The 22,371-nt window shown below is 49.1% G+C and overlaps 1 protein-coding gene across 5 annotated transcripts in view; it reads right to left on the bottom strand.

The window, feature by feature from the left end:
• Window positions 1–22,371, bottom strand: part of KALRN (kalirin RhoGEF kinase) — a gene marked incomplete at both ends in the record, with an annotated part of 667,375 nt that overhangs the window by 10,561 nt on the left and 634,443 nt on the right. For all 5 annotated transcript variants that reach the window (XM_080657248.1, XM_080657246.1, XM_080657249.1 and 2 more), the window contains 6 exons: window positions 5,314–5,392; window positions 7,207–7,371; window positions 9,122–9,253; window positions 9,897–10,018; window positions 11,859–12,030; window positions 12,527–12,554. In XM_080657248.1, coding sequence (XP_080513374.1) covers window positions 5,314–5,392; window positions 7,207–7,371; window positions 9,122–9,253; window positions 9,897–10,018; window positions 11,859–12,030; window positions 12,527–12,554 — 698 coding nt within the window. The remainder of the gene's footprint in view (window positions 1–5,313; window positions 5,393–7,206; window positions 7,372–9,121; window positions 9,254–9,896; window positions 10,019–11,858; window positions 12,031–12,526; window positions 12,555–22,371) is intronic.

The following is a 22,371-nucleotide window of genomic DNA, read 5'->3' as shown; positions in this document are numbered from 1 at the left end:
GTGACTACTTGCTTTTTTCAGTTTTAGTTATTATCTGCTGACATCCCACTTTCCTCCCTCTGTCTCCACCCCACAGCCACTTTCCCCATCCGCTGTCTCCCAACAGAATTATATTGTTATCAATGTTTAGTATTTACATTCCTGGAACTACCTCAGTGCTATTCACAAGTGAACGTCTAGCAAACTATGCATGTCTTTCCTTTTTACAGTAGAATGCGTTCTTCAATCAGTTCCAACAGAGTGCATGGGAAATAAGTTGAGACTTGTGTATCTCAAATGTGCTTATTCTACCTACATACTTGATTGCTAGTTTAGCTGAATAATTCTAGGTGGAAAAGAATTCATTTACAAATTTGAAGCAATTATTCCATTGCCTTCTAACTTCTACTGTAATGGATGATGTTAACTGTTGCCGGAGGCTAAAGCAAACAGCAGTTAGCATATTAATGCAAAAAGACCCGTTGGAAGACCAATGGACTTTGATATTCAGCAGGGCTGAAAATCAGCATAATACTGGCCTGCTGTGGGCTCAATGGCTCAAGGCAATTTCCTAACCTGATAATCCTTATGCTGTTTACCAAACTTTACCTTTGATCTACCTGTATGCATTGCTAAAGGGCAAATGTGTATTCAAGTAAATAAAAAGTGGAATGGCCAGAAGTCGGGGTGTCTCTTCAAGAAAGAGACTCCACCTGGCCCCCACCCCCTAATAATTCATATTTTTGTCTAGTGTTTTTATTTGTGCGTTAGCCCCTTCTTTCAGATCCTGAACCTAGCCATGCAGGTCGTGGCAAACTGTCAATGTCCAGAGCATTATAATCCCTAATCCTTTCTATACATCCCTGATAAAGGCATTTAGCCCTCTCCTCATTGAGATTTCCCTCATATTCTTTGGCTCCTGTGGACCCCTTCGTTTGGTTCCTCTGGCCAAAAAGATGGGACTCCCTGAGTTTTAGCTTCCTGCATCATCAGAGAGCTCTGCATGAGTGCCCTTGGGGTAAAGCAGTGAGAGAAAGAAGTGTGTGTGTGGGATGTGACAGGGCAATTTCCCTGTGCTCCTCAGCTCAAAGGGACCCCTCTCCCTGTCTTTTGGCCAGAAAGGCAGTTTTCTCTCGGAGTATTTCCTCGCTGAGCATGCTGCACAGTGTTCTGATTTGGCTCACCTGTGGGGCAAAGGAGAAAAGAACAAACAAATAGAAAACTCACAGCCGCTGCCCTTGTCTTTTGTCAAGTGTTGACTTCCCCCATTTGCCTGTTTGTTTGTTTGTTTGTTTGGTGTGTGTGTGTGTGTGTGTGTTTCCAGAATTCTCAAATAGTTGCTTTTTTTATTTTTTCCTCAGGAATTCTGGTTGTGATTCAGTGGGAGAGAAAGGCTACAATAGCTTCCTCCATCTTGGCTCATTGTAAGAATTGGTACTAAAGAGCTATTTGAAAGCTCTGAGTGTGGGTAAGAGCTGGGTCCTCAGCACCCAGCGTGCACACAGTCTCCTCACCGCCTGGCTGGAGTAGGGGTCTGCCCTCGCTGTGCTGGTGTCCCTGAGAACAGACGCTGCCTGCTCTGCTCTCACCAGAGAACAAGCCTCTAGCCTTCCGTGGGTGGAGAAGGACAATCACATAGCAGCCTGGAGCTGGGAGGAGATTGGAGCCACAGCTTTTTCTCACACAGAGTTCGCCAATCCTTCCAACCTTAGCGTCCTCTTTACACCTGTTTCCAGAGGTTTTGGGTGCTGCCGGTACCTGAGCCTCTGGGGAACTCCGCTGTAAGTAACAAGGGCTCCCACTTGACCCCACGACTGACTTGGATTGCGTTTTCTCAAGTTTCCCAGGTCATTTGCCACCCTCTCCACCTGTTTTACTGCTTCTAATAGTTTACTGTTGTTATCTCTTCTTTTAACGTCCTTGTCCTTATGTGCCTGCTTTAAACTTCGTTTTACAATAGATTTAGTGAAGTCTTAGGAGGGAGTGAAAGGGTAGCCTGGTATTGCAACCCTCAAGCCACGAGTTTGACATGCTTGCACCAGTCAGCATTCCCAGGGGATAACTCTCTGGCTTCCTTCAACTGCACTGGGGCCTATATAGCTTATTTCCAGTTAATATGCCATGCTCAGGTGCCCCTTGCTTCTATGGATGGGCTATAGGAGTGAAGCTATTTCTTTCTGCAACATGATTTTTATAATATTCAGTTACCAGAGAGCGATTTTTAAAAAGCTAGCCATGTGTGCTTAGAATTCTAGGTGTAGATGTGATGGAGAAAGTGGGCTCACGTCTATGGCCCTGGCACATATATCTTTCATGTGTCTCATGTATCTACATGTTTTATTTCCATTCTAGTAACATACAGCATGTTTAAAAGATCTTCTGAAAATATGAGGACAATATTAGGGATAGAGGAGAAGTTTTAGGTTGTTGGAGATGTGATTTTTGAAAAACCACAGATTGCTTTTGTTACAGGATTCCAGGGCAGGAGGAATAGGAAAACTGAGACAGGAAAGTTAAAACAAGGCCAACCAGTGTGGGCTATTTGCAGCCAGTTTGTAACTAACAAGCCCTTATCTTCCCCAGTCAAGGGCACAGAGCAAATGGTTAAAAAACCTCCCTAAGAAGAGAATGCAGAAAGGGAGGGGGAAAGGAGAAAGGAAAGGAAAAAGGGCAGTTGTACTCCCTAAGCAGAGAAGCCAGCAGTCTCAAGGCTTGGCAAGGTAAAGTTGCCAGGTGCTTCTCATGAATCCTGGGACGGACACAACAAAGTAAAAAGGGACCTTGAGAATTAATCTGTACCAAAATAGTCAGCAAAGGAATTTGGAACCTATAGACGGTACGGTCTATAACGCCTCGGACTCCCACCCAACTTGCTCTTCAGATTAGCTGACAGCCCTTCTGTGCTTTATAAGCCAAATGTATAGGTTTGCTTGCTTTGCTTTTTCAATAAAGGTGCATGCTTTAATTGCTTTACTAAATTGGCTTTTCACAATGCAGTCAAGGTCTCTGGTATAAATTCATTTATATAAGAAGACAAGGATGGAGGTTGGAGACAGACCCCTCCCACTTACTCAGGGGGCTGTCCAGTACCACCTCTCTGGTGTCCTTGAGAGGTGTCTCTAACATTTTGAACAGATCAGAAGATTGATCTGCCCTTTGAGAAATATCAAAACATCCATCTCTTCTAGTTAAATCATGCCTTAGCCCAAGGCCATCAGCAGCCAATTTATGTCTGGGGAGGAATTAACTGGGGCAGTCAGGTGATGGAACCCGTTTGACCTGCTCATAATTAGGGTCATAGCTAGCTTCACAAATTTCAATATCACGGAGCAAACTAGATTTCAATCATGACTGCAGCTTATTTTTTGACAAAAATTGCTATGATGCGAAACAACAGAAGCTAGCTATCAAGCACAGGCTTAGAGTCAGGGAGCCCAGGGTTTGAATCCTGGCTCTATGTTACTAGTGCGGGACTTCGAGGAAGTTACTTACTACCCCACCCTCCCCACCCCCCACTCCCCTGGACTGAGTTTCCATTTACTGGAAGTTTACTCAAACACTGTCCCAGTGTTCTAAGGATCAGATTGTACAACTTTTGTATAATAGCTGCATAGTATCTTGCCGGAAGCCAACTCCAGCATGTCATAATTGCAAGAGTTTCATCAAAAGGTTGATGGAACTTGGGGACTCAACAAGGGCTGAGTCACATATGTTATCACCTGTTGGAATGGCTGAGGGCATTTCCCCAAACCTGAAAGGGATGATTGTTTGCTGCCAGACAGCTCAGGGCATCTTAATCTACATGTTATTGCCTCCTACTGGCCAAACACCTGAACAGCTGTAGACTATTCCCCAACCTGACAATGCTTCTGTACCTTACCCTTTGAAGTGTATTATCTCCACCTTGCCTTAGGACAAATTGTGTTAATAAAAAGCAAGGGTCCTGAGACAAGGAGAACTTTAGCTCTTTTAGCTAAAGCTCCTCTGACCCCCAATGCCTTTCAAAATTATCTTTCATCTCTGGACTCCTACTTAATCTACACACAGCCTTTCTCCAGATTGCTGAACCCTTCTTAATGCTGGAACAAGAACCCCGGCAGTATCTGGAACACTATAGATACTCAATAAGCATCATCATCATCACCATCATCATCATCAACACACAAATTTCCATTGGCCTTTTTTCAGAGAAGATAGAAATGTGGAGCTAAAGCTGATTTTTGGTGAGAGAGGTGCTATAATGAAAGGCAGTGGTTTACATTGTGACCACTGCCTAAAACATGGGTTTTCAAACATTTTGGCTGTTTCCACAACCTCTGTCAAACCACTCCACTTAGGAAATTTTATGCTTCATTGAGATTCATCAATCAGAGTTGGCGGTGATGCTGATGGCCCATTGTCAGTGGGTGCTCTTTTATTTATACATCCAGGGTGGTGGGTGACTTCCAAGATCCACCACCCACATTTTCTCACTTAGAACACCTGGGGACCAATGCATGCACAAGGGACAAACCCCATTTTCATTCCTTTCCATCAACTATTTTGTGGGACAGGTGATACATTGTTTTCATTATTGTGTAAGAAGTCATACTTTATCCTTTTTGTTTTTAAAGACACACTTTTCTAACCAAAATATACAGAGAGAGAGAGAAAGAGAGAGAGAGAGAGAGATGTGTGTGTGTGTGTGTGTGTGTGTGTGTGAGTGTGTGTGTGTAGGGTGATTGGACTAGAAATGTCCACAAAACAATGGGTTTGATACATGGTCATCCATAGAGACCTAGTATAATTAGTATAATTCTTCTCAAGAACTCATGGAACTTTTAACAAAAATTGACCACATACTACTCATAAAGCAAGTCTCAACAAAAATCAAAGAAACATATCATACAGACCTGATTCTTCAACCACAATGCAGTAAGTTACAATCAGTAACAAAACGATAATTTGTGAAAATCTCATGCATTTATAAATTTTAAAACATTTCTATTACAACTGGATCAAAGAAAAAAATCATAGGTGAAGGAAAAATCCTTAGGACTGAATGAAAATGAAAATGCCATATATCAACTGAGGAGATATTGCTAAAATTGTACTTTGAAAAAAATGTTGGGCCTTAAATTCTTATATTAGAAAAAAAGAAAGGCTGAGAGCTGGCGAGTGAAGCCTCCAACTTAAGAAGTTAGAGAAAGAACAAGAGAAAATATACATAAGTGTCCTAATATTTTCTTTAGAGAGAATGCATTTAATAAAGAATAAACAACAAAAGCCGGTCATTATTCTGCTGGGATGTTGTTAAGTGCTCATGAATGAAGGAACAGAAAGCGGAGTCATTACCTGCCAATTTCATTCAGCTCAGTATAAGCTAAATCAAAATTTTCCTTCCAAGAAATGGTGGCACCATCAGCAGCAGCATCTTTGGAAGAGAGAGAATTCATTTATGAGATTGAGGACGTGACGAAGAACAACAAAAAGTCTAACAGAAAAGGTCCAGCATCACCCAAAGCAACTCTCAGGAATAAACACGGAGCCCAAGGTGGTGGGAAAATGCCAGGATTCCCTGACATGTTCTTTTTAAAAACCTCATCCAAGGGGAACCTGACGTGACATCCAGACTCCCGCCCTGTGCCGTCTACATCAACACAGGGAAACTCGGGGACAGTCAGGAATGGAACTTCTGGATATTTTACTAATAAGTATTAGGCAGAAAAAATTAAAGGGGAGAGAGGAAATTGCGCCGAAGGCCTAGCAAAGCTGGTGAGGACTGCGGCGGTGGGGAGGACACAGCTGAGAGGGCCGGGGAGGAGTTACAGGGCCGGGAAAGGACGAAAGGGAAGGACTGTGCTCAAAACATTCTAAAACCTGCTCTTTCTCACCCCGCTGTCCTCAGGCATCAATGAGCTCATCTCGTATCTTGAATGACTTAGCTTAACCCCAAACACACACCTGAGCAGAATCTTTGCAGCATTTGCTTATATGACGTGTTAATTCCCTGGCAATGATTCACGTACATGTGAGCATGACACTACTGTGTATTTGTGTTGTCTCTGGGGACCAAGGCTCGCAAGAAGCAAAACGTGAGCAGTGGTCGTCCCTGAGCACAGCCCCGCGGAGGCTGACGGTGCCTACACCCTGAAATCTGAGGGAAGAGACCCAGGCCTGCCGGGAGCCATGAAAGCAGTTCGGTCTTACTTCCTGGTCAGCCCTACTTCCTGATTGAGCAAGGACAAAGCAAGGACAAAGAATGCCTCCGTTCTTCGAGTTCCTTGTTTGTTTCATTCTCTTAGGTGGTTCCTGCGTGCCCTCGTTGCTGCCCCGCGGGCCGGGGCACAGGCCAAAGTTTCCCAGTGAGTCGCAGGCCCACGGGAGCAAGGACAGTGGGAGGGTGCTTAGCCAGTGGGGAGCATTTCCGGCTTCTGAGACCCTAGAAGGTTTCTGGAGCCACTCTTAGATTCTGGGATTCCCTTAACCTAGAGAGACACGGATTCGTTGCCTTTTAAGTATAGAGACCTCCGCTCTCCACCCCAACATACCCAGTCCACTCCTCTGCACTGCCCCAAACCCCACGTCTCAAAAATTTCTTTAGGCTAACAAGCTTCCTCTTTCACAACGTCCTTGGGACCAAGGTGGCTTGGTGAGATCGTGAACAGGTGGACAAAATAAGAGCCTTGTTTGTAAAACACTCATGTAGCTGGTTATATGTGTATCTTAGTAATTATTCAGCACATCCACATAAAAATGTACCCACGTGAGAAAAGGTGTTCTGGCAGGGTAGGGGGTGGGGAAATGATCAAATCCTCCCACCAGGTTGCTTTTCTCTCCCCGTTTTAAATCGGGGAGTGTGGGTGTCCCTCCTGTGTGAGGCACACTGCGCTGGCCAGTTCCCAGGGAAGAGGAGGGTTTGGTGTCCTGTCCTAGGAGAGGGGCAAAAGCATCCACGTGCCTTGTGACGTCTGCCTGCTCCTCTCGGTTCCCGGAGACACGCACGGCCCCCGGGGAGCCGCAGGGTAAACATGGGGGGCAGATCTAACGTTTGCTCCCAGACACTTGAAATCACACTTGATGGAAACACTCTTCACCAGGCCTCTGGACGGTGACTTGACTGAAGCCACTGAGCCAATCCAGGCCACCGCTGCACAGCAGCTGCCACGCCAATGGACAGACAGTGCCAGTGAGTGTGCGGGGCGCCTGGCTCCACCCTCTGGGGTGCTGGGCGTGGCTGGGACTCACCGTATTCTGGAAGTCGCACAAACTCGGAGGGCTCGCTGGGAAGGCTGATCCCCCAGGGGTTGCTGGCACTGACTCTGAACTGATAAGGGCTCCCGGGGCTGAGGTCTTCGATGACGAGGTAAGTGTCCAAGGTCGAAGCTACCGACTGCTGCCAGGCCTGGGAACCTAGCGCGCAATTTCCGAGGAGAGAGAAAGAGAACAAGCCAGAGGGACATTGTTTCAAAGACCTTCAGCAAACAAAGAGAGGGAAATGGACACATTCCATTCAAAGGGCCCTTGTGGTCACTGTGTCTGGCTTTGAAAGCCTGGGGCAACTGTGGCGGATCTGGGTTCAATTTCCTAGTGATTGACGGTATCAGGAGGCGTGTGGAGGCAGCTGGCCTGTAGGTTCTGTTCATGTCAGCTGTGCACGTGAGAGTGAGGAGACACATAGGTCATGCAGACGTTACGGAGGCACGTGGGGCAGATTCTTCACGAGGCGTCAGAAAACATAAAGAGCAATAACGAGAAAACAGGATTTGGAATTGAAACAAAACAGAAATGAGCATGTATTGAGCACCACTTGCTTGTGAAGAGTGTGGGAGGCATCCTCACCCAATTCCCTCGCTTCACTTCCTCACTTAAATCCACAGAAACCCCCTGGGGTCAGGGGCATTCATCTCACTCTACAGATGAAGAAACGGAGATTCGGAGAGATTAGATGATTTTCCCAAGACAACTGACTCATGCTGCGTAAAGACGAACTTTGTGAAACGTGCCTGTCAGCTCAGCATGAATTTGCGTAGAGTTGGGAGACACAGAGTAAGCAGCCTGAGAAAGATGCAGAAATAAACAGCTTTGAACTGCTTGGCCCCGTTTAGCAGGAGAGAGAAGACTTAAAATAACAAGAGTGATGGAAAGTAGGGTAAAACGCATGATTTTGGTTCTGGGTGCAAGCATTACTTTCAATTGTGTCATCGTGGGGTTCGGAGATGTGTTGTTAACAATCAGCTCCCTGGCAACTTATTTCAGCCAATTCTTCTTGGTAAGTAGGTGTCAGGCTCAGTTGTTAACAACTGCTGAAGAAATGTATGCACTTTAGCATGTAAATGCAACAAATTAAAAAATGGAACAATTTGTTAAAAAGTTACTATATATAATGATATAGACAGGGTGTCCCAAAAAAGTATACACACTCTAACACCCGATAGCTCAATTTTGAAACTGAAAAGTACTTTATAAACACTAACTTTATAATTATCCAAGGGTGTGTATACATTTTTTAGGGACACCCTATATCAGGGGTGGGGAACATCGGGCCCACGGGCCTGTAAGGGCCATAAAATCACTTGGTCTGGCCCTGCCAAGGCATTAGGGGTGAGTCAATTAAACATTTGACCTAATATAGCAGGCTAATGTTTAAGTTGATAATTTTGTATGGCCCGAGGATGACATTGTAAATATCAAATGGCTCTTGGCAGAAAAAAGGTTCCCCAGCCCTGCTGTGTAGTGACCTCTACATTTTGTCGGGGGAGGAGGTGGTAAAGCTCAGCTCCGGCTCCCTCCTTGTTGCTCTGGGAGAAAGATCACAGATTAGCAACCTAGAGACCTGGCTCTAACTCCAGCCTCAAGCTCCCTAACTCTCCTTAGGCCTTCACTTCCTGGTGGGTGGAATGGGCGGGCTTGCCTGGGTCCCTGGGCCTGCTAAGCAGGGATGTGCACGTGAAGGCACTTAGAAGCCCGCCGTGAGTCACCATGTTGTGGAAAACCACGACTGGATGTCTGAGATTCGAGAAGGCGCTGCCGTCTGGCGCGGAGGCCGTGGTGCTGAGTTGGGGGACACAAGAAGGAACAGCTGATGAAGGGCACGGAGACCAACGGTGTACGGCTCTGAAGGCCCTCGTTACAAGGAAGAGAAGACAAACAGGTGGCCCACCTTCCTCTCTGTACTCCACGGTGTAGCCGGAGATGGTACAGTTGCCCGTGCTGGCCGGGGGCAGCCAGCGCAGGATCACGGAGGTGCAGCTCCGCTCCTGGGCGATGGGGCGGTTGGGGGCCGCGGGAACGCCTGCAGGACAGAGACGGGGTCCAGGGCTATTTCTGCAGAACCAGGTCTTTTACACCAGGGTTGAATGCCGCCTAGGAAACGTTACCTAACCGGCATCTCACATTTTCCCTGCGATGTTCTCCACCTTTCCTCAGGTCCGAGGGCAGCCCGGGAGGTGCGCCTTGCTGTCAGAAATTCTCCCCTGGGCTAAATACGGCACGTGGGAGATAAAGCTTGGGCGGGAGGTGTCGGGTAGGCCACAGACAGCAAAAACTCATTCTCTTCCTGTTTGCTAGAACTTTACTTGGGAATTTTCACAATGGACCCCCCCCCCCCCCGCCCCCACCCTCACTCCAGTTTTCAGGGAGCCATGGTAATGGCCCCGGAAAATGCTTGACCCACACAAATTCATAGAGATGAAGAGTAGACTAGCACTGCCACGGGCTGGGGCAAGGAGGATGGGGAGTTATTTAACGGGTACAGTTTCAGTTTTGCAAGATAAAACGAGTTCTGGAGCTTGGCTGCGCAACCATGTGAATGGACTTCCCACTACGGAACCGGACACCGAAAACTGGTCAAGATGGTAAATGCTGTTATGTGCACCTTACGACAAGAAACACCTTTTTAAAGTATAAAAAATGTTTAACTGAGGAGGAGTCTGTACCTTGCACCTTCACCGTGGCGGACGTGGAGGCGGTGCCGTGGTCATTGGTTGCTATGCACGTATAAATCCCGCTGTCCTGAGGCATCAGATTGCAGATCTTCAGGGTGATTTCTCCGGACTCACTAGGGAGACCAAAAGGATGCCTTCAGACGTCAGTCAGGAGACACCTGACGGCGAAGGGTGGGCACCTGGTGTGCTGAGCGGACTCAGGCCCACGGTCGGGTCCAGTTCTGCTACACGCCCTGGGTGATCGCCTCACCCCCCTACATTCTCACTGCCTTTCAGGGGAAAAAATTCTCGCCATACCTCTCTCTCAGGTTTGTTGTGTATGAGGGATAGGGAGAGAAAAAAGAGTAAAACGAGATAAGAATTAGGACATGGCTTGAAATCTATCAAGTCTTATACAAGCCCCGGTCCACCGTATGACTCGTATTATTACCACCAGCAACTTTCTTCTAAAATATTTTCAGCCTCACGGATCCATAATGAATGGTACCCCCCAAAATGGAAAGATTAAAGAATGAAAACGTTCCAGCATTTCAAATTCTACACGTGGGACCCTGAAAATAACTACGTGAATTACACAGGGAGCAAATTCCTCCACTAAATGATAACTTTCCCCGTAGCCCACTCGGGAGTCCAGGCCGGCACCTGGGAAAACTGCAGAAAGGGTTAGGAGCAGAAGTCCCAGTCAGCCCACTCTTGCCTGGCTCTGACATACGTGATCATGGTCCTCATCACACTGACCCCTGAGATGTCGGACCTGGCGGGGAGGCTCTGCTGGGAACATTTTCACACACACACATATGAAGTTCGTAGATGAAAGTATCTCCTCAATCCTAGGAGTTTCTCCTACAAATGTTTCTTAGGCACGGAGGGCTCGTTACTGCTTGCCCACTGTGAGCAGTAATCCACAAGGAAGCTCATAATTAGTAGCAATAAATATGAACAGGAAGTTGGGGAGGCAGTCGACCAGGTTTTGTTAAACACCCGTTTTGCATAGAAGCATGCTGGGGCTGGATTTTCTGTTGCCCATTTTGGAGTGGGTCATTTTTTTTTTCTTGTAAGAAAATGGTTCAAAAGTCAATGGAAGAATTCAATACGTTGCTGTTTCCCAGGATCCTGAGGGGCACACAGAACACTGGGGTGTCTAGATGTGAGGACCACCTTCCTACGGGTCTGCAGCCCTCCTCGCTTCTCCTGGCACAGACGCTCCTGGGAATCGCAGGGAAAGGGGATTGAATAGGGTGAATGTCAGTCAGCGACTGCCAAGGCTCTTCGACAGTGTGGTTCAGCCTTGACCTGAGGGAGTCAAGGTTCATGTTTTTCTTTCTTTGTTTAATGTGGGTCCAGAATGCAGTCTTTTGAACCGTCCTTTTTTAAAAAAATAAATATTTAAAAAAATAGGTTCTTAATGATTTTTTAGAGAGAGAGGAAGGGAGAGGGATAGAGAGATAGAGACATGGATGAGAGAAAAACATCATTGCTCAGCTGCCTCCTGCCCGCCCCCTACTGGGGATGGAGCCCACAACCTGGGCATGTGCCCTGACAGGAATCAAACCCGTGACCTCTTGGCTCATGGATCGATGCTTAACCACGGAACCACACTGGCCAGGCTGAACTGTTCACTTTGATCCTAGGTCTGTCTACACAGCGCTGAGCAGTAGGTGAATATGTGCTGGTCGTGACCCAGGTGTTCCTCAGGCTGAGGCTGGGCCTGAAGCTCACAGCCCCGCGCCCACTGCCGCGGGAGCACACCATTGTGAGAGTCCATTGCCGGGAGCCACACGCGTGTCTGACTCAGCCTCCCTCCCCATCAAGGCCAAGTGTGTGCACTAGAACAGCCGCCAGGGCAGCCCTGTTCCGGGAGAAACTAAGGCACTGGAAGGGTAGCTGCACCCCAGACGTGGCCTCTGGGCGCCGCACTAGCGCGCTGGGTGCTGAGGGGGGCAGGCTGCTTACCAGGAGGAGACGCTGTATGTGGCCGAGCTGCTGTCAGTGTCAAGGATGTTCTGGTCTGGCCCCTTCCAGGTGACGGTGGGCTTGGGCCGCCCGCAGGCTTTGCACTGCAGTGTCACTGTGTCCCCAAGCAAGCAGGTCACATCCACTAAGGGCACGAGGAATTCTGGGGCCACTGTAGTCAAATTGACATAAATTCACATCTTTCAAAACCGGGAATCAGACAGCCACTTTACAACACATGACTCTCATTTCCCACACATGCTGCAGAACGACTCAAACAACCTTCGGCTGAACATGGTGTCGAGTCACCTGTGCCCCAGGAAAAGGTATTTTAAAGGCAGTAAGTGTTCATTGTGGGGGAATTAGGAAATACAGGTAAGCAAAGAGGAGAAAAAGCTTCGTGATGGCACGATGCGGGGTAAGTACTGTGAACATCTGGTGTAGATGCGCTCAGGTTTCATAGCCACGCACTCGGTCTTTCCAAACTTGAATGCCATTTCCCACACTGCACCTGTGGTCTTCCCACCCCCACAGTTCCTCATAAACACACTGCCCTGTCCAAGCACAGCGCGGCCTCACACTGTTTAAAGGCTCCATTTCTGCGCTGGGTTTGCGTAAATTATTGAGTCAATCCCCATGTTCTCAATTCGACCACTTTTTAAACTCACCTTCTTGGATGAAATTTGGATTTAAGATCTGAAAAACAAAAAGAAACAGACAACTGCTGAAGTCCTCAAGCGGTATAGGAGAGCAGAGACTTTTACCCTACTGAGCAAAAGGAAGCACAAGTTGCGGGGAGCAAGCCCAGAGCCCCGCCTCCGCGGTTTGTGACCATGTCACCATCACCGTGACGACGCAGGGCCCCTGGTTTACGCTCCTGTCAACTCTGGTCGGTCACATGCCTCCGGGCGTCCGGGGCGCAGGCGGGGCTGTGGCGAGGGGGAGCGCTGCCGGCCACAGCAGGCCTTTCTTCTCCACCGCCACGTGCTCTTCTCCCTGCCACGTGCGCCAAAGCCCACTCTCCTGCCCACCCTGTTTGGCACCCACTCAGGTGAGGGCATCGATTCTTCCCAGAATCATGAACTTTCAAAAACAGAGGACCTGACATTTATCAAATTGGAAGGGACAATGGCATGAACCACTAACCACGAACCTAGTGGTTTCCTCCCAAACGTACCCTTCCCCCAGGGGAGGGAAACGTCTCCCCACGCAGCTGCATGCCCATCCCTCTTGCCCCCAGCATGGCCTCCTGCATCCCAGGCCTCCACAGGGCAACTCAAGAACCACTGACCTAATGGTTCGAGCCCTTCGGCTGCTGAGGTGAGGAAACGGAGACTTGGGCCGACTAGGAGACTCTGCAGAGGCATCAAGGGAGCGCTTTGCACATACCACGCTGACTGCCTCGTGACACCATGGGTCTTCCCAGAAAGAAACACCTTCCAGCCTAGCCATGCGGAAGAGTTACCCTTCCTAAGGGGGTAGAAGCCTTGGTTTTCCTCCCATCTTCGTATGACCTCTAACCATGCAAGTCCAGGCCATAACGCCTGGCCGGGTGACCCAAACAGGGCCTGCAGAGTCAGAGCGGCTGGGCTCACCTCTTGTTTAATGTGATTTCATGCTAATTACTTGAAATTTATTAGCATCGGTCTCATCTACTATAAAATGGGAATAAGTGATACTTAGCGCAAAGTATTATGAAAGAGAATTTATGTTAAGTGCTCAGCACTATGCTTGACAAGAACTAGTCTTCAATGACTGTTTAAATGAAGATATCCCATTCTGAACATCTCTCTTCTGCTAAGCAGCCTATTGTTACAGTGGCTTAGCTCTAATAACTTATCTTACAAACTTCTTCTTTCCTTCACAATGAAGCCAGAAAGCTGATGTGCCGTACAAACAGCCCCCGGGGCGTTCACACTTCGCTCCCTGTATTTACATAGGAGGGGAACATGGCTTTTGTGTGCTCCCCCCCTACACAGGTATCCGATGCCCTTTGGAACAGAGATGCGTTTCCTCCTCCGGGTTCCCCTCTGCAGACCTGTTCCCAGGATGCTACCCAGGATTTCAGGAAGCAGGCTGCAGAGCAGGCCTGTGGTGCCAAGTCCTGGGGCTGAGCGGCCCACGACTGGCCACTGCAGCGCCCTCTGCTGGTCTCGAGAGGCACACCACCGTCTGGCCTCCCTTTAATCGTTGGTTCTCCATCTTTGACCTGGACAGCTTGGAAAACACAAAAAGACCCAATGCCTGGGCCTCACACCCAGCGATCCTGTTTTAATTAGTGTGGAGGGGATCCAGGCAGCGGGAGTTCTGAAAGCTGCCTCAGGTGCATCAACATGCAGCCCGGTTTGAGAGCTCCAGAAAGTTCCCTCAATTCAAGGGAACTGATCTCAGAGAAAGCAACTTCCTGCCCCTGAGGCTCTTCTGGGATGGGGTGGGGGTAGGGGGGATTTGGTAACAGCTTCTGCCTTCCCCACATCTAAGAGACTCCGCTATGTGAGGAGACATGTAGGGGACTGCCCCTAACCATGGTGGGCAGCGCCCCATCATTTGTCGGGGGTGCTAAGAAGGCCATGCATTTACCTGCCTGCCTTAGGTTGAGGCAAAGAGAACAACATCTGAACCAGACATTTCACAGTCAAAGAACAAGAGACTAAGAATATCGTCTGAAGTCCCCAGTGGTTTTCTCAGGCTGAGATAAAGGGCGGCTTTCCCCCCATTCAAACAACATTCGCTGTCTTTCTGGGCCGGCGTAAGGTTTCATGGACACGGAGGTGCTAGGACATAGGCCCTGACCTCAGGATTTGGAAAGTGTTGCCTGGATTTGGGTGATACTTTTCTTTCTCTTCTTACCCAGCCTTCCCAAATATTCTTCAGTCAGAATGTTTCACTTTTTAATAACTTTTCCTTAAAGGAGAAAAGGCGCAGCCAGAGCTAATGACTGCAGGTTCTTCAAGGACAGGAACCACTCGTCATTCACCGTGTGCCTCAGGCCCGAACGTGGGGTCTGCTGCACACCGGGCATTGAATGCATGTTGGCTGAACGAGCATTTGATTTTTGTTCTCATTTCAGTTCTCCTGACAATTGAGGACTGGTTCATAAGTAGAATCTGTAAATAGGGCCAAACGGTCCATAAAATAATCACTTCTGGTATATTGCAATTTGCCGAGAGCCTGTTTTCAAACACAGATGGCATGCAAACTTTTTGGGAAGTGATTAAAAAGCAATAAAACCGGTTGCCTCTGAGAGAGGAGGTATCTGGGCACGAGGGGGTGTGAACTCTGAGCGGACAGAACGTGAAGAGCCCAGACCCTAAGCCAGACAAGCTCTCCTGCCTTGGAAACATTCTTAAAGCAGCCGGGCCTCAGTTGTTTCTGTGACTTGGGAACAATAAGGCCCACCTGGAATGGTGTTTGATGTGAGGACTCCTTCATTGATGAGGGTTTTTGTGAGCTGACCCTTAGTTAGGTGGTGGTGTCCGGCAGGGAGGAAGGCAGACATGCTCGCTGCCTTCCTGGGGAATCCACTGTGGAGTCTATGGAATTAGATGACATGGGTATAGTGGCCGGGTGGGGCCTGGCTGGTGTTAATGACCAGCCTTCCATAAGTGTGAAGCACGGCCCTCACCCTGTCCCACCCCCACTCCATCAGAAGGACTCCGGGAAAAACAGTGTGGGAATGTGGCCAACTTTATTCAGTGGCCTGTCTTTCCCATCCCGATGGGAATCCACAAGGAGCACAACAGTGAGTCCATGCAGGGGTCTCTGAGGAGACAAATGACCAATGGAAGAGATGAATGGCAGTTCTCAAGTTATAAAATTGTAAGTGGGGTTTCACAACAGGCACTGTGCAGTAAAGCAGCACCCTGACGGCTGCTTAGAGGGTTTCTCGCCTTCTTTCTCTTTCTCATCACGCCAGCTGCGTTATGTTATTAAACACGCGCACTGGGTAGAAAGCAAATCCTCCTGGCCTGGGAGCAGGCTTCAATGGGGAAGTTGGAGAGAAAGGTTGCCTGTAGGCTTTATTGCAGGTTCTCTGTCTACAAGGGCTAGTGGGAGGCACCCGTCCTGGCTGCGCTGCCCGTGGCTGGCCCAGGTGTTGGTTGCTGGAATGGTAACAATGGCACTGACTTGTGCAGCCTTCCGCACTCGCAGTCGGCACAGACTACTCACAGCCTCCTTCATTTGCTCCCCTGGGAGGAAGCCGCACAGGCGTTATTTACTTTCGTTTCCAGATGAGACAGGGAGTCCATGTAAGATCCGAGAGACGGTGCGAGAGACTGGCCCTTGACCGCTCCTTCCGCCACAGCATTCGGTGCAGAGGCAGGGTTTTGGGAAAAATGTTGTGAAAGTTGGTCACTGATGCCAAAGGCCTACCTGCTCACCTTTGCTCTCCAACCCATCTCTACCTAGTCCTCCTCTTTAAACTCCTCCAGCAAGGACCAGGAGCCTGGGCAAAATCCATGCTAATGATTTCGTTAACTTTGACTCTGGATTGTGTCCATAGACAATTCCTCCTCCTTTTTCCTCTTTCTGCGTGGAAGCAGATCCGAATGTGGCCTGGAGCAGGGCTGTGACCGGCTCTCACGCTGCAGTGGAATAGCCTCCGTGTTGGTCTGTGGCTCCCTATGGACGGACTTCAGGGCCTAGGCGGGCGGGGACCGTGTTTTGTTGCGTGTTAATGCCTCAGATCCTGGTACATATTTGTCAAAGCAAGGGAAACTTAAAGGGGTGGGATCCTAATTCGGGGGAGGAGAGTGGAGAAAATGTCTTGCAGAACTTGAGGGTTTTCCTATTCCCATTACTCGGAACGTGACTTGCTCTGGGACTTGATCGCCGGCCCGTGTGGAGACTCAGCCAGAAGTGATCTTCCCTCCTCCATGCTCTTCCTATGGGTCTGCCCATCTGCCCATCTATCCTAGCATCTTCCCTGCAGTTACTGCCCCACTAGGCTGTGAACCCTTTAAAGATGGCCACTCTTTTACATGTCTCATGTACCACCTGTTATGCTGCTTGACACAGCTTTTTGCACATAGCAGGAGATCAAGTATTTGTTGAAGCAAATTCACGGAGGTCACACCATTAGCAGATAAGGATACTGGCCTCCTGACCACCGTGTCTAACTGTCACTGCTCATGTGTGAAGAGACCTGAGGTGTCAGGCTGGGTCCTGAAGGGTTCATCGTAAGCTGCCCTGTTTCTTGAAACCGAATGCTTCCCTTCCTTAGGAACAGTTTGGGGGGCCGTGTAGAGCGGCAGGCAGGAAAGGAGGGAGCACTGGAACCCAAAACAGATGAGGAAAGGTGACGCTCCTTATGTGAAACGCACATGGCTCTCTCTCTGGGAGACCAAATGCAAGAGGCCGGGGCTGGCATAGACCACGTGGGGAAGGGCTGCTGAGGACTCGGGTTTATTTGAACAGCAGAGGGCGGCAGGGGGTCATGCTTCCTCCCGGATGGGAAAAACCCACCACATTGTGGTCCATGGCACCTTGGTTCTTCCTGCTGGAGAGGATTCCAGTGTCTCCTGGATTTTCCTTCAGAATGGGAGGGCAGGGAGGTAGCAGGAGAGAATGACAGGTAAAATCAACCAGCACCGAGGAGCAAGCTGAGCTCGAAGATCTCTTGAATCTATTGTTCTTGCCCGTCAACGCCCATGATTCTGACTGACAGTGAGATTGAAATCTGCCTAGAAGAGCAGGTAACCACCGACTCCAGAAAGTCACCCCACCCCGCTTTTTCTAAACCCCTCAGCACCAGCCACAAAACACAGTTCAAAGCTACATAGCGAGAACGCTAAAGGAATAAAAATGGTCAAAAGAAACTCAAAATAAATGCCCTAAACTGAACTCAGCTGCCTCGAATGAACCAACGTTTCTATTCTCTGCCTCTTCCTTCTATGCCCTTTGTGCTGGTTCATGGGAATCTGTGCTCAGAGGAGGAGGGAAAGGGGTTTTAGATGATTTTAGGTAACGAGAGTTGGAGATTAAATGAACAGATCTAAGAAAAACAATTTCTAAAAATGTAGGTGTGATTTCTGGTTTGGAGGTTTAACCCTTGATGTTTTTTAAACTGGCCAGACTAGACATGATTTTCTGAATTTTTAGGAAACAGTTTTCTAAATGTTTAGAAAGTCTTCCTACCTCTGCTCATTCCTAAATGGACACAAGCTGCAATTGAACATATGCAAATGCAACTCAATCCCAAACGGCACTAGAACCGTCTCTGACCTGGTTTCTTACTTCCCAACTGTTTTCATTATCATTTAGTTCTAAGTATTTCTTCTTCAACTTTATCTCTTTGACCTAATTGTAATAGAAATACCTTATAATTTCCAAATGTTTGAGATTTTTAAAAATTATCATTTTGTTACTGATTTCTCACTTAATTTCATTGTGGTTGGAGTAGCTGGCCTATATGATACTGTTTCCTTGATTATTTTTATGCGTCAACTTTTGTAAGAAGTTCCATGGCTTCTTAAGAAGAATGTATACGTATTAATTGTTGGGTATAGGTTTCTGTGGATGGCCACGGGTCACGCACATTGTTTTATGGAGATTTCTATTCCAAATCCCTCTCCCAGCCCTCTTTGGTATTTTGGTGGGAGAACATCGAATGTGTCTTCAAAAATTAAAAGGATGAAAATATGGCTTTTAACAGAATAATGAAAAAATCTATAACCCGTCCCACAAAACAGTTGAGGGGAAAGGAATGCAAGAAGGAGGTGTACTGGGTGTCTGCATTGCTCTCGGGGTGCTCTCAGCAGCCTGGGTGCCTGTCGGGAAGGGGCTGGGCCGTGTGGGGCTGAGGACAGTCCCTGGCGGTGGTAAAACTTCCTTTTCATAAATCACATTGCCAGCGTGGAGGCCAAGATCTTGACTTTGGATACCGTCTTTATGGGCGAATGTTTTGAGTTCTCATCCCTATCCCCCCAACTTTCTTTTACTGAAACAACCCCCCAGAGTCTAAGGACCCACAACAGGTTAAACCTGGCTCTGAGGACCAGGGGGAGTGCAAGGTTGACTTGGGGACTCAGCTGCCAGGTAGGATGCCCACGCCTGATGCCCCCTCCCTGGGCCTCCACAGTACTCACTGCAATCCTGTAATGCTCTGCGTTATTAAACTCTGATGCAGTGAATTGCCTAGGACAGTGGTCGGCAAACTGCGGCTCACGAACCACATGCGGCTGGCGAGCCGCGGTTTGCCGCTCTGTTGACTAATGAGTTTGCCGACCACTGGGATAGGGGCTTAATCACAAGGAACAACAACAGCCTGTAATTATTGGAATCGAGAGTCTAGGTCAGTGGTTGACAAACTCATCAGTCAACAGAGCGGCAAGCCGCGGCTCGCCAGCCGCATGTGGTTCGTGAGCCGCAGTTTGCCGACCACTGGCCTAGGACATCTTATCAGTGAGCCTGCAGGTGAGGCTTCACAGCACGGGGTGGGCGGGGCTGTGGGAGGAAGAGTGTGGCCTTTGCTCCTCTAACAGCTGGTCCTGAGAGCAATGTCTCCCGGGTCAATGGCACTTCATAATCCCATTAGTATGCACCATAAATGACATGGGCTGGGCCTCCATTCAGGGGGCGGGAACCATAGGACACGCATGACTGAGGGTGTACGTTATGATGACTGTTGGCCTGAGAAACCAATGGAACGTCCTTTGCTAGCCTCTATGAATGGACTCCTGAGTCATTGGGAAAGGGTGGGGTGAAGACAAATAATTACCCCAATTGTCAAAAGATTTAAAAAGTTGTTGAGGAAGAAATTCTCCTCCAACCAGCAGATGTGCAACAAGAGAGGGCCTGGACCTGACCCTCCTAAGAAAGTACCTGAGCCTCAGTGACAGGCTTCCTCTGTATCCTGCACCAAGGCTGGCCCCTCAAAGCACCACCATCAAACCTGCTCTTTTCATTGGTTGAATAAGCATGACCTCTCTGGAGGGTAAGAGCACCCCACCTTCACTGGATGGTTGGAAGGAACAGAAGGCATGACAGACGTGAGTGCACGGAGGACCTCTGGGAGAGACGCTGGCTCTGCAAGCTAAATGCCTCAGTGGCAGAATGTAACTCCGTCTGCACGCAGGCCTGGAACAGAGAGCTAGGCAAGAAGAGCGAGTCTCCAGGCCAAACCCATCCGATGTATTACAAAGAAAATATTTTGTAAAAACAAAATGTGAGGAATGTGAGGCTTCACTTTCTTTTCTCTGAAGAGCTCTTTTCACACACACACAAAAATATTTTTATAAAATGCAGAAACAGGCGGGTGGAAACTCACTGGCGGTGCCAGGAGGTCAGTCACCGGACAAGAGGGCAAGTGTGTCCTTCCAGCGGGCTGGCCAGGAAGCTGAATCTGGGACAGAGAAGCTGCTGAGGTGGGAGCGACAGGCCAGCTCTTCGAAGACTGGAAGGTGGAGCTGGGGAAGTGGGGTTGGGGAGGGAAGAAGGGTCCTCTCCAGCTACTGCAGTTCTCCCCCCGGGGCAGGAAGCGGACAATCCAGCCAGGTCTCAGGAGGCCATTCCTGCCACGGCCCCTTGCAAAGCAAGTTTCTGGAGCAAGGCAGCGAATCTTCTGCTTCTTCTTCGTTTGGGGTCCCTTTGGTTTCAGAATCAGAAGCTCAGGATGGTGAAGGGTCTCTGAGTCCTGGCAGCTCACCTTCGGTCTGCAGGGCGCTCAACGTTCCCCATCACTTACAGCAGCCCCTGTGCCCGGGAGCCGTGCCGCCGCCTACAGAGAACCCCGGCCCAGAAAGGCCAACGGCCTGAGCCCGCACAGCGGCCGGTGCCCGGGCTGGAGTCCGTTCTTCCATGTGAGGCTGCCTTGGTGTGGTTGTTACTAACTCGTCCTTCAGCCTTGGAGAGCTGGGATGGGCGGAAATGATACTTTTTGTTGAGTTGGAACATTGAATAACAAATTTATACTGAAAACTGGCACTAGGAGGCAGGTCTCGTCACCTGTCACGATTCGTGTTTTAGGTTAAAACCACCTGGAGATGGAGTGCTGCAGAAGAGCAGGGAGGCGAGGGTGGGGAACACCAGGGACACCGGGTACTGCCTTCAGGGCACCTTCTCACTTTCCAACAGAAAGTGACACCGCCCTCTGCCTCAGTTTCCTCTCTGCAGGAAGCCCCTGTCTTCCCAGGGGCCGGAGGGAGGAGGGACTTGGGGAGTTATGGTTTAGTGGGTACAGTTTCAGTTTGGGATGATGACAAAGTCTGGAGATGAATAGAGTGATGGTTGCACGACTTGTGAAGGTGTTGAATGCCACTTAAAAATGGTGAAGATGGTCAATTTTATGTCATGTATGTTTTACTGCAATTTAAACAATACATGAAGGGGACGGGGCTAACCAGTTTCCCAAGTTTTTGTCGACTCTGAAAGTCGATGATTCTTACCCTAATTAGAAATTTTCTTCCCAATTAGCTTCACCTTTCTAAGTGTCTTCTCTCCCTCCTCTGTCAGAACCTCTCCCACAAGATCCCAACCCCATTCTTCCTGCAGATAGTGCCCCTGAGGAAATGCCTCCGGGCTGGCGCTACAAATGCGAGGTACAGTCTTTCTGGAATCCTGACCACCTCTTCCTCTGATGGATTGACCTTCTCTGCTCGAAGTGGTATTGGGCATTAAAAAAATTAAGATGCATATAATTAATTGCGCTTGACCTAAAGGCTGGGCGAGGAATCCTCGTTCCTGAGGACAAAGGCTGGGAGGCTGGGTCAGGCCTCCCTGTTCGAGCACATGATGTGGCCAAGCAGCAGTGCCGGGCAGGAGGGCAGGTGCAGGAACCCAGCCTCCACACAGTCTTGGCAGCTCCTCGAGTGGCATGGGTGTGGGAACCTGCCTCACCGGGGTCCTAAGAGAATCCAGTAACGCTCAGACTTCTGAGAGATGGGTGTTGGATGGAGGGCCGGGCTGAGCCCCAAGCCCTGAGCCTGCTCTGGCCTGGGTACCGGGCAGACACTGGGGGCGGGGCAGGACAGAGAAGCTGCCAGGTGGGCACCATCACATCTACCCTCCTTTTCAACGAAAGGCAGTCTGTGCTCCACGCTATACTGGAAAATGGAATGAATGTTGACTTGTTCCCAGGAGAGCTGAGTGTTTGTGTTTCGCCCGACTGGACTCTTCCTCCAAGTGGAAACCTTCATCTCAGCTCTCACAGCCCCTCCACTCTTGTTCCCAAAGTGTGGTCACTGCAAGGCCAGGAAGGTAAGGAAGGAAGCCGACCCAGGGACAGCTCCCAGGCATTTTTGGAGCAGTTCTCCCTGAGGTGTGGTCAGGGGCCAGCAGGCGGAAAAGGGGTGCTGGGCCGCGAGGGACCACGCAGACCTGGAGGCAGCCTTGTGGCAGCGAGCGGCACGGCTGGCGGTGCTGGGAGTGGGTTGTAATTGAGAACATGCACAAGTCCCTGCAGGGGGAGGGATGGAAGCACTGGAGCAGAATCGCCTCCTTTAGATACCGGCGTGTCCTCAGAAAGCTTTGTAAGTCAGATTCCTAGGGTCCACGGTGATTTATTGTCCTCTTA

This window comes from Plecotus auritus (assembly GCF_963455305.1).
Source record: "Plecotus auritus genome assembly, chromosome: 2".
Taxonomy (NCBI): Eukaryota; Metazoa; Chordata; class Mammalia; order Chiroptera; family Vespertilionidae; genus Plecotus; species Plecotus auritus.
Note: the sequence above shows the minus strand (reverse complement) of the source record. Positions and strands in the feature narration are given on the sequence as shown.